Source organism: Rhinatrema bivittatum, chromosome 2, assembly GCF_901001135.1.
Source record: "Rhinatrema bivittatum chromosome 2, aRhiBiv1.1, whole genome shotgun sequence".
In the NCBI taxonomy this organism is placed as follows: Eukaryota; Metazoa; Chordata; class Amphibia; order Gymnophiona; family Rhinatrematidae; genus Rhinatrema; species Rhinatrema bivittatum.
Window position 1 is genome coordinate 395,348,453 of NC_042616.1, and position 12,377 is coordinate 395,360,829.

Below are 12,377 nucleotides of genomic sequence, written 5' to 3' on the forward strand. Positions count from 1 at the left end.
CTTAGAATGCCTTTGCTCAGTCCAGGTCAACTTGCAGGTATACAGGACACACGCATGTAAGTTTATCTGTATATCGGATGGGCAACTTTACAACAAGCCAGGTAAAGAACTGTTTTAACGGCGAAAAATGTCTTTGGAAAATCACTCTTCCTACACTTTTGCCTGATGATCATATTATATTACATAAAACTGGAAGTGAAGTGCGGAGATCAATTTATCAATTACATCAACTCTGTAAGAACTATAATATTGAAGAGGTCGATACTCAACTGGGTTTGTTCAGATAATTTCAGGACTTATTCGGACAGACCCTGAGATTTGAACGTCCCACCAATCACACCAAATAACTTATAAATGAGCAAGTCTTTACCAGGCCCAGAATTAGCCACAGAAAAATGTAGGTAACTGCCTAAGGCACTAACTTTTTATAGGAGATGGAGCGTTGCCACTTGCGCCATGCCATCATCTGGGCTCCTTGCTGCTCATCCTCTGTAGTGGAACTGGCCCCACGGCAGTAACTGGAGAGAGAAAACTGAGCACAGGGCCTCCCGAAGCCTTGTGTGCTGACAGAGCCTGCAATGCTTCACTCCTCGCATGACATTCCATTGCAACAGGAAGTCCAACTAAGAAAAGGGGGTAGGCTGCCATAGGGTCTGTCAGCCCGTGAGGCTGCAGGCAGCTTCACGCTGAAATTTCTCTCTCTCCAGTTGCAGTTGTGGGGCCGGCACAGCTAGAGAGGACAAGTGTCGCCATGACTTGGAGATGGGGGGTGGGGAGGAGCGGGACGCCCTGAGAGGGGAACATTTGGGTAGGGTTGACTGAGGGGAACCTCCCCTCGCCTTCTGCAGAATGAACAACTTCCCCATTACCTATGGGCCCAGCAAAGTTAAATCCAGTCCTGGTCATTACTCGGTTAAAATTCAACCAGATGAAAAGGACGTAGAGTCCGGCTGTTCCTGGGGCATGGTTAAGTTTATCCAGCTAAGTCCAGTCGAAGTTTGACGGTTAACTTTTTCTTTTTAAAAAGGCAATATTCAACGAGGAAGAGAATGGTTAACAGGGGGGGCCTGACAGCTACCCTGCAGGATCCTCCCTCTGTCCTGCTGCAAAATAAATGTGACGCAGGGAGGCCGAATACATGAATCCCCCATCCATTTGGATAAAGACAATGCTGAGCAGCAGGGTTGCAGGTAGATTCCTCGCCTCCCCACAAGCGAAAGCAAAAGTCTCGCAAAAGCCCACTCTACCAGCATTGCTGTCAGAGAAATGCTGGATGCTAAACCAGAAGGTACAATGAAGCCCATAGCTCCTCCAGGCTTAGCCAGGGAATTTTGGAAACAGGGGGGGGGGGGGGAGGGTGGTGCAAGAAGGAGGAGGCCCACAAGCAATAGGGATTCAGTATAGGGGGGGGCATGAGTGGTGGGAGGGGGGCGCGGCTGAAACTTTTTCTATATATACTGGAAGGGACTGCAAGAGCAGAGGATCTTTGGCTGCAGGGCGAGGAAACGTCACGGGAGGGACCGCAACCCCACTGCCCAACATTGTATTCACCTAAGCAGATGGAGAGAGGGGTTTCATGTGTGTGGAGCGGGCCAGCTCTCCCCCTCCCCCAATGCTACATGCAGGAAAGAGGGAGAATATTGCAGGATATCTGACAACACCCCCACCCTGCCCAATATTTTCATTGGGGGGGGGAACAGCAGGGAAGCTGGCGGCCCTGTTCTTTTTAATATTTAAATCTTTGTATTAAACAGAAAGAAACAATGATACAGCTTATAACAGAATTTCAGTACTTGAAAAATAATATTTTTTATTTTCTCTTCCCTTCCCCAGTCTAAGCCATCACCCGCCCTCTCTTACTCTACCCCTTCTTCACCTTATTGACACAATCTGTAGCCCTTTTACTTTATTTAATCGCCAGATGAATGAATGTTTCTGTCACCCATCCTTCTCCTGTCTTTACCCCCTCTCCCCCATCAAACATGAACACATCTTGAAGGCGATCTCCAACCAACTTCTAACCATCCTCCTAGTAAAGAAGCCCCAAATCAAGCGTTAATCAGTTGACTCTGCTTCCTAGGAGGCAGTGACTGAGTAGGGTTCCCACATTTGAAGAAAACATGGTTTCATCTTTATGTTCTTTTTAAATTTGAGCCTTGGGAGATGGACAGCCTCGAGTGCCGATTTTCAGTGCTATCCAGTTAAATTCCCACAGCACAGTAAACCGAGCTGGCTAACATTCAATGGCTTAAGTTTAAGACTAATTTTCAGCTGAAAACCTTGCCAGTCATGTTCACCTGAAAATTAGCCGGTAATCTTATCTGCTTAGTGGGTTTCTGAATATCAACCTGGGAGGCATTTAAAGGAAAAATCAGCATTACAACTAAGACGTGTATACACTTGATAAGGCTGCACATTCTTATTACCTTGATTGTGACAATATTTTTGGTTATGACAACGCTATAACAAATACATTATATCCATTCCAATCAATTGGGGGTATCACCCGCATTAAGAGGGAAAAACTAGAAGAGGAAAACAATTAAAATTGTATAAATTTATGGCAGCACCAGCAGTTTTCAAACTATCCAAAAAATGGTTTATGCATAATAAAGATCTTAATGGATTTCAGATAATGGTGATGTTTTCTGGAGGGCTCCAAACTATGTTTAGAGCACAAAGGTCTGCAATAACCAGTGAATAAGGATCACAGAAAAAGTAAGCTACAATACACAGTGCTCTTCCTAGCGAAACACTTCAATGCTTCTCCAACATGGTTTGAGGGGAGGGGGGGGGGGGGCGATGTTCCAAGGGTCTACAGACCCTTGTGCCCTAGGCAGCACAAAGTAACACTATTACCCCCCCAAAAAAACCCCACCCTGAGTTGAAAGTGCTCATCTTACAGTGGGAGATATATAGAGTATCAGATTCTCTTTCCCTCTCTCTCTCTCTCTCCCTCCCGGTGTGCAGGATCCCTCTGGCCCAAAATCTCCAGACTTGCACCTCATCAGGGCCAGTAATAAAGTTACGCATGGCACGCGTTGCCACACGTTCAGCCTCGCAAAATATGGGGGATATGCACGTAAGCCTTGGCCCCATCCCAGAACACCCCTGCCCTGCCCCCTTTTCTAGCTCCTCATTCCTGACGCTCGCACAGGTAGGTGCACGCGTGATTCTCAGCTCCTTAAAATTCGTGCGCGGCCCACATACGCACGTATGGGGCCATTTTTGCCCGCGTAACGCTTTTAAAATCTACCTGTAAATATGACACTCTCCTTACAACAACCATGGTGTGGTCGCTTAATGCTTCTAAACAAAATTTGCAACACTGTGCAAGCAATCGCACTATAGGTCTCAACTGTCTTTTCGGTTATGGATGTGACATTTTCTCCTGGATTGTTACCATCATACTGTAAGGCTGCAAGATATCTATGTAGGGGAAAGAGCATATTAAACAGCATAACAATTTCTTGAGCACTGTTCATTACAGTACCTTGTGCTAATCTGAGTGCTTTGTGTCAGTACAACTGTGACACGCATTAAGCTCATTACTCACACATCACAAACAGCAATAAGAGCCAGATCATCCGACGGGGTGGCCCAAAATGATGATAGCCAGTCTCTCTGGATTTCCTCTCGACAACTGGCAGTGGTACAAATTGCATTTTTTTTTTTCACTCACTTGGGCAGCTGCCCAGAGACTCTCGATCTATGGCAAGCAGAAGGAAGCAGTGGTTGTACAACGAACAAATAGCTGTAATCATTTAACTGTCTCACTGAGAAACATCGTGGGACAGATCAATCCTCTCAAGGATAAACTGAGCTGCAGACAAAAACCAAATGAGAAGGTGGTGGGAGGGAGGGGCAGGGTTTGAAGGCAAGAGTACCCAGTTCAAACTGGGAGCTACCAGCCAGGTCGGCGCATAAACCTATCAAGAACTAGAGAACATTTTCCCATCACTATCCAATATTTTTCATTAGAAGTATTTTTGTGGTGCTTTGAATTAAAACCTGTATTAAGCTTGCAATGCAAGGATCCATGAATAAACATATCTTTTTAATGTGATTCCAGCAGAAGTAGCCAATTCCCATCCTCGAGACCACAGAGTCCAGGTTTTCAGGATATCCACAATTAACATGCATGACATAGATTTGCATACAGTGGAGGCAGTGCATGGAAATCTCTCTCATGCAGATTTATTATGGATATCCTGAAAACCTGGCCTTTTCCTGGCTCTCGAGTTGGTCACCCTTAGACTACAGGGTCTATTAACTGAGCCACATAAAAATCCTGTTAATGTTAATGATCCATGTTAATATGTGCAATTAACAACCATGTTAACACAATATTTACAAAGTAAAGGTAGGTAGGAAAAAGCTAGAGCACACAAATCAATGCAGATGTTAACACCAGAATCAACGCAGAATAAACCTTTGAAGGTTTATTTACATTGTACACGTTAACACATCTGTGTTAACATTTGCAAATATTTAACACACATTTGGTTTCCCCATAATACTGAATAATAAAGTAATTTGTCTCATGACCTCATTATCACAAATGTTATCATCAGCATTAACATGAGCGTATCAATGTTAATGCAAGTACTTCAAAGGCTATTTAAAGCACATTAGGAACCTGAGTTGACCAACACATTGCACACATTAATACTTACATTAATGCCTCTGATACATTTTTTAACAGATTTAGCTGGTTAAAGAAAGGACTTTTTATTTATGTAATTTACCAGATTTTTATATTCTGCTTTTGCCACTTCAAAGTGCATAACATTCAGGTACTGGGGGTCTTTCCCTAGCTCCAGACAGCTCCCATTTTAAGTCTGTACTTGAGACAATGGAGGATAAAATGCCAAGGTGACAAGGAGCAATAGTGAGATTTGAATGCTGGCCTCCCTGATTTATAGCCCACTGCTCTAACCACTAGGCTACTCTTCCACTCTACCAAAAGCAAAGCTTTTTACAATTAACTGTAAGTTAAGCAGTTACCTGTAGACGGCTAGTTTCTTTAAGCTGTTAAATTTAGCCAGCTCAATTCAAATTCTGTGCAGGCTCAGGGGCGAAGTTAGAACGGGGATTTGGAGCAGAAAACTAGGTGGCTAGTGCTGATGTTCAGGGCCAGTTGCCTAACTTGGCCAACCAAACTTAGGCACCACCACAGAAGATCTAAATCTGGCCAGCTGGATCCTCCCTCCCTTCTTCACCAAGTTCCAAGATGAACAGTGCCTCCACTCCCCCAGTAAGCTCCTCCATCCCACCTGAGCAAGCAGGGAGCTGAAAGGCCCTACCCTCGGATGTCTTTACTTCCCACCCAAGGCAAATGTCTGCCATGTGATATGCCCCAACAGTGGAGGGAGCAGAATGTACACGTTTAAATAAATAAATGCATCATTGTCAGAGCAATGTTGGGCATGAATCCAGGGGGAGGCAAGCCTGAATGCTCTTCAGAGCCCAGCTTGGTAGCTTTTAATGGGTCTTTTAAGAGGGAGGATAAGTGATGGGGTGTGTTTTTCAGGAATCGAGCGGGAGGAAAGGGGGAGGGGATTATAAGGGAGAGTCTCTTGGCCCACTTCCTTGCCAGATGTTTGGAAGGGAGGAGGGAATGTTGGCCTTCTCACCTTACTTTTTCCTTTGGGTGGTAGGGAGGATCCAGGGGGAAGGAGGCTGTCAGCCCATGGCTCCATTTTGAGATTTCACAGAGGGAGTGGAATCCTCATGTCACACTTTTGCCTCGAGGCAGGAAGCATGCAGGGGAGGGGGTTTGAGAAGGTGTTGACCAACCCCATACTTTAGATTTAATTGGAGCGGGTTAATGAGAATTTAGCTGGCTAGCGCTAATTTTCATTGCTCACCAGCATGGATTGTTCTCCTTCATATCGAGTAGGTAAGTTGAAGTCGACTAGATTTAGAGAGATTTTCAGCTGAAAATCAGACCAGCTAGATTCATCGGAAAATTTACTTATCCAGCCAAATTTTGGTTTCCTAAATTAGGTTCTCTCTATTTTTTTGAAGACTGACCCACTACTATATGCAGCCAATCATCCAATATGAGTCAGAACTTTAACACTTGTAGGCAACTGTACCATTGATTATTGTTTGGGAGAAAAAAATAGCCAAAGCTCATTTATTGGCACTAATGTTTCTCCTTGCTCCACAATGAGGAAAGATTCAGAGGTCATAAATCCCTCTGATTTCCTCCATTCATTCCCATTACTGTTATTTTTTTCTTTCTGGCTGTAAGCAAGAAACAAAGTGACTTACCTCTCCTTTAATTTTATTGTCCCCAAAACATAGATGTTGCAGGTAGGCAGCAGCATTGGACTGTACTGAAGGGAACTGATGCTGCAACATCTGTATTACTTCAGGAAGTTCTGGGTCTCTCCATCCAAACTCTCTGCACAGAAAGGCACGAGGACAACATTAGGAACATATTCTGAAACTTATCCGACACACTTTCCACCACCAGACAACAGCGATCCACCAACCTCGTTATCACCCACTGCCAGACTGATATGCTGCTAGGGTTGCTTTGTTGTTTTTTAAATGTCTATCATTAATAACATAAAATATCAAAAGAGACCATGTCTCTTAAATGTCTTTTGATTTGACAGAACGTAACAGAAGGCCAGGTTTCGCCCAAATTGTTTTCCCTGGGAGGCTTTATTTTTAATTTAAAACAACATGAATCAAAAGTAACACAGGGAGCGCAGGCAGAGGAGATGCTGACAGAAAATCATGCCAGTAGTTTAAAAAGATGACATTTGCTTAGAACATGTTCTAATCACATTATAATTGTTTGTTTACATGCCTGTTCTGTCAAATATATATATTTTTTTTTCTCTAGCTTTAAGAAGACAACATTTTCCTGTCATAAAATAACCTAAAAGATGCAGGCGAAGGTACATTTTATTTCTTGCCTTTATCGAGCACTCTTGACAGAGCACTTTGCAAAGCAAATAAGAGTACTTACTGCAGTTAGTTGCCCTTGCTATACTGGGGTGGTGGTAGGGGGGGGGTCAGAATTCTAGCCCTGGAGGGCAATAAAAGGGTCTGGTTGGGGGGGAGGGGCTTACCAAGCTATGCAAATTAATCTGTTGCTTAAAATGAAAATGTACACATCAATATTAAATATTGCTTATCCTGAAAAATCGGACTCATTTGCGGCCCGCAAGTTTAGCCATGTTTGCTTCGACCTGCGCAACATGTTCCCTTATACTATAGAAATCAATACAAATACCTAGGAAATGGTGGCAATTGAAAATGTAATTAAATAATTCAAAATGCCTTTTAAAATTCTATTGTATAAACTGTCCGCTACAAACACTACAAAATCCTTAATGGAACCGTGTCATCTTCACAAAATTGAGGGAGCCCGTTTCCAGAAGTGAGCAAGCACATTAACATGAGTTAAAAGACTGTGTTAGTGTGCTAGCCCGTTATAACAAAACATAGTCTTGCGTTACAATTAATGCAAAATAAATTTGCCATAATGCACCAAAAATGTTAAAGAGCTGTGTCGCATGCAAATAAAGCAGCTTATTAATATCAAAATGAACACAATTTGTGGCAACCCACCCGGTAACGCAAAAAGTTAACTATTTCTTAAAAGGTCTGGTTCCTTTTGTCTGAAGGCATTGGCAGGCTAATATGCCTGTCAATGTCCCTGCTCCAATGGTGAAGGAAGGGCCTGCTGTGGCTCGACGACTATCTCCCAGGCACCACATTCTCAGATCTGAGAAGGGGCTGAGATGTCTTCCACATGACCACAGGGGTTCCAATAACCCGAAGACCTCCCTACTCCCCTCCCGCCCTATCAACCAGGATTCTCCTTCCCACCACATTCACTGGTGCAGACAGGGTCTTCAGGGCAGGAAAGATTCCCATTCACACCTGTCCTGCAAGTTCCCCAGGTAATAATGGCACTGGTTGACCCGATGCTCTCCTACACTCCACTTTTATTTATTTGCTCAAACTTGTATTCCACAACCTCCAACATGTTGTCCGAGGCAAATCCCACACTTTACATTCACAATCTAAAGTCAACACAATAATACAAATCTACAAAGGAGAGCATCGGGTCAGCTGAAACAATTTTCATCTTTGCTTCTGCTCTAAAAAAAAAACACTTCTGCCCTGGCTGAAGGGTAGACAAGGATGGGGATGGGGGGGGAGAATTAAGAGGTCGATTTTTAAAGGAACGCACGCATGCACATGGCCGTACCAATTTTATAACATGTGCGTGCCGGTGCTCGCATGTTATAAAATCTCATGGCCACGCATGTGAGGGCGGCATGCACAGGAGGGGTGAATTTTAGTAAACTAGGCATGACGATGCAATCGGGCCTCCCCCAGTTACCTCCCAGTCCATTCCAATTAAGGAGCCATGAGAATTTATAACATATGTGCGCCGGGCCTTGCGCACGCCGCATACATTTTACAACAGGCCCGGCCACGCGCATAAACCCCGATACGCGCACAAGTGCTAGAATGATGGAGCGGACTGGGAGGGAACTTTTCTATCCCTAACCCTACCCTTCCCATCTCTTCCTTTCTCCTCCCCGACCCCTAACCTAAACCTATCCCCATTTATTTTGTTTTTTTTACTTACTACTCCATCGGAGCAGAAGCAACTTCTGCACGCTGGTCGACTGCCAGCGCGTGCTTCCCCGGGACAGCAGCTAATGGTGCTGTCCCGGGGAAGCACGGCCCAGTCACGGGGAAGCAAGGCCCAGTCACGCATGTAAACTCCGAAATTTACGTGTGTGGGCCTTTGAAAATGTACCTGTTAATGTGTGTGAGATTGGTGCAATCCACAGATCTTGAGGGGAGGGATCACTGACTTCAGAGCTAAGAGCCCCTGCCACAGTCTTGGGGAGAAAGGAGGTCTTCAAGCTCTAGATAGCTTTTTAAATCACCAAGGGCAGGGGGCGGAGGAGAGGCAGGCTGCTAATTCACACCTGTTATCAGCCATGTTAAAAGTTAAACTGCTTAATGCACTATTCTAAAGGTTTTATGCCCTTTTGTTACACAAACTACACTAAACGCTTATTTACATAAACTTGCTGTATGTTCAAGGAATGGAATAGAAAAAATGAAAAGCCTTCCTACTCAGCAAGAATCAATCAGTTCCTCAAAAGAAAATGCTTTGGATTTTTTTTTAGAGCACCTCTGACCTTGCCTTTGTTACAATACCAGGTAGCAACACATTTACAATCGATTATTCTTAAGGGTTCTGCCCTGTTATATAACTTACATAAATTGTGAGGATACTATTGAACTCCCTAAGTATGTTTGCAATTACTGTTATCTGTCTGTGGATAAACAAGAAGAAAAAAAGAAAAAAGCTTTTGCTAAATATTTAATGGTCCATTACTATAGACTGACCAGCTGCCAGACATAGGACATGTTACCTGATGGTAAACACCTGTTGAATATCGTTGCTGATGAAGCAGTTGGAAATGTAATTAGATAATTCAAAATGACATTTAAAATTATATTTTCTAACAATTATAGTGAAATTGACTGAGAACATTGTATGATAATTGCCAACTGCCTCATCATTATGTCCTGGAGATAAAAGCAGTATTGCAATTAGAACATAAGAAATTGCCATGCTGGGTCAGACCAAGGGCCCATCAAGCCCAGCATCCTGTTTCCAACAGAGGCCAAACCAGGCCACAAGAACCTGGCAATTACCCAAACACTAAGAAGATCCCATGCTACTGATGCAATTAATAGCAGTGCCTATTCCCTAATAAACTTGATTAATAATAGCCGTTAATGGACTTCTCCTCCAAGAACTTATCCCAACCTTTTTTGAACCCAGCTACACTAACTGCACTAACCACATTCTCTGGCAACAAATTCCAGAGCTTTATTGTGCGTTGAGTGAAAAATAATTTTCTCGATTAGTCTTTGAGAAAGCTTGGGAATGGCCCTGAGAACCCTTAGCAGATGTTGCGGGAACAGCTGCAGACCAAAGAATGTCGGAGGTACTGCAGTAGACAGGGGAAATGGGTAGACTACATGGGACTGGCAGTCTTCATCAGCCATCCTATCCTTTACTTTTATTAGGGATGTGAATCGGGCTTCGGACGATTGAAAATATCGTACGATATTTTCAAAATCGTCAGAAATTGGGGGCTCCCCCAAAACGATAGGAAAACCCCACAATATTGTTCGTGGGGGTTCTCTTATCGTTTTGGGGGAGGGCGGGAAAAACGGCACACAAAAATAACCCCTAAACCCACCCCGACCCTTTAAAACTAATCCCTTAGCTTCCCCCACCCTCCCGACCCCCCAAAAAACTTTTTACAGGTACCTGGTGGTCCAATGGCGGTCCCGGGAGCGATCTCCCGCTCCCGGGCCTTAGGCTGCCACTAATCAAAATGGCGCCGATGGCCCTTTGCCCTTACCATGTGACGGGGTATCCGTGCCATTGGCTGGCCCCTGTCACATGGTAGGAGCACTGGATGGCCCATTCCATTTTTAAAGATGGCGCCGGCCATCCAGTGCTCCCTCCATGTGACAGGGGCCGGCCAATGGCACGGATACCCCATCACATGGTAAGGGCAAAGGCCATCGGCGCCATTTTTATTAGTAGCAGCCGACAGCCCGGGAGCGGGAGATCGCTCCCGGGACCCCCACTGGACCACCAGGTACCTGTAAAATGTTTTTTGGGGGGGGTCGGGAGGGTGGGGGAAGCTAAGGGATTCGTTTTAAAGGGTCGGGGTGGGTTTTTTGTTTATCGGCTTGGGCGCAGCCGATAAACAAAACCGCGATCGGGCCGGACGAAAAAAAAAACATGATGTGAATCGGAACCGGAATCCGAACCGATTCCGGTTCCGATTCACATCTCTAACTTTTATGTTAAATGCCTTTGCCATGAACTCCAGACATCTATTTACATCAGCCATAATCTCACCATAATGCCAACTGCTGTGAGCATTCTTGCTGAATTAGAACGCTGAGAGGTCGATTTTAAAAGAGTTATGTGGGGATTCTACACTGAAGAAAGATAACTTTAAAACATACAAATAAGGGCCCATATATGCATGTATAACTGAGCGTGCACTCATGCACATGTATTTTACATCAAGCATGCAAATGTGCGTACATGATATGAAATATGCATAAATCTACTGTTACAATTGGCAGGCCGTGGGAAGGCTACGACCAGCCACACTCACCCCGACGCCGTCATCACTCCTGGCTAATGTTCCCTAGGCGCATGTGCACAACTGCATGCATCTGATATAGGCCCCACAGCAGGAAATGCAGCAGTAGTACACCATGATGATGTCAGAGCAGCTGGGTATTTAAACCCCAGCCACACATTCAACTATTGCCTCAGCAACAGGTCCCTTGCCTAGCCAGCAGAATGTACTGCCACAACCTCATCCCAGCCTTGCCTCATCCAGCTTGTCCAGCCTCGCCTCATCTCATCCAGCCTCACCTTGCTCCGTCCTGTCTTCCCTGTTCCTCTCCTTGCCCTATTTCTATTGCCTCTCCTTGTCTGCTAGTCTTGCTTTGTCCGTCTTGTCATATCCTGTCCCTCTGCATCTTGTTTGTCTTGGTCTGACTCTCTGTTTCTGACCTATGCTTTGGACTTGACTACTCCCTTGCTTGCCACCTGGTCCTGACCTTGCCTCGTATCTTGGCTACACACTGCCTGCTGTCTGCCCTAAGTCTCAGCCCATCCCTGGACTCTCTGTTGGTCGCCCTTGAGGCCCATCTAAGCCCTGCTGGCCCCTGGAACCCAAGAGCTCAACCTATGGGGAACAGGGCTAGTTCTGGCGAAGCTCTAGCTTGTCCTAGACCAGGGTGTGTTCGCCAGCTGTTAACAGGAACCTAGTAGGTATGCTTACTAGGCTGTATCAACCTCGGCACAGCACAAGGACTCACAATCATTACATTTACCCTACAACACTCACATGTATTTTCAACATAACTGGATCAATTCTGACTTTTCCGCCTAAGTGGTGGCTTTGCCCTCACTTAGCCAGATATGTCTCAAAAAGTACTGCTTATCTGACTAAGTATTGCTTTCTAAGACTTAGGGGGTCATTTTCCAAGCGGATCGAACGCATGCGATACCAAGATCGGGGAGGAGTTGGGGCAGCGTCAGCCCCGGAAGAGGAGTCATCGGGGCGGCACAGGGGCTGAAGCTGCAAAGACTTCGCCGACAGCGAAAGGTACGCTGCGTTTTCACTGCCAGTTTCGCGCTGAATACACCTTTTATGGTGTAATTATTTGGTGCGACGCCGGCAGCGATCACACCGCGGAGGTGCGATCACTGCCAGCTATCGCAGGACCGCCCTCCCATTTCTCCCCCCCACCCCCCATTACCGCCGAATTCA

The 12,377-nt window shown here is 45.1% G+C and overlaps 1 protein-coding gene across 1 annotated transcript in view; it reads right to left on the bottom strand.

The window, feature by feature from the left end:
• Positions 1 to 12,377, bottom strand: part of CTNND2 (catenin delta 2) — a 2,320,710-nt gene that overhangs the window by 657,587 nt on the left and 1,650,746 nt on the right. The window contains 1 exon segment of the mRNA XM_029590042.1: positions 6,280 to 6,412. Within this exon segment, the coding sequence (XP_029445902.1) occupies positions 6,280 to 6,412 (133 nt within the window).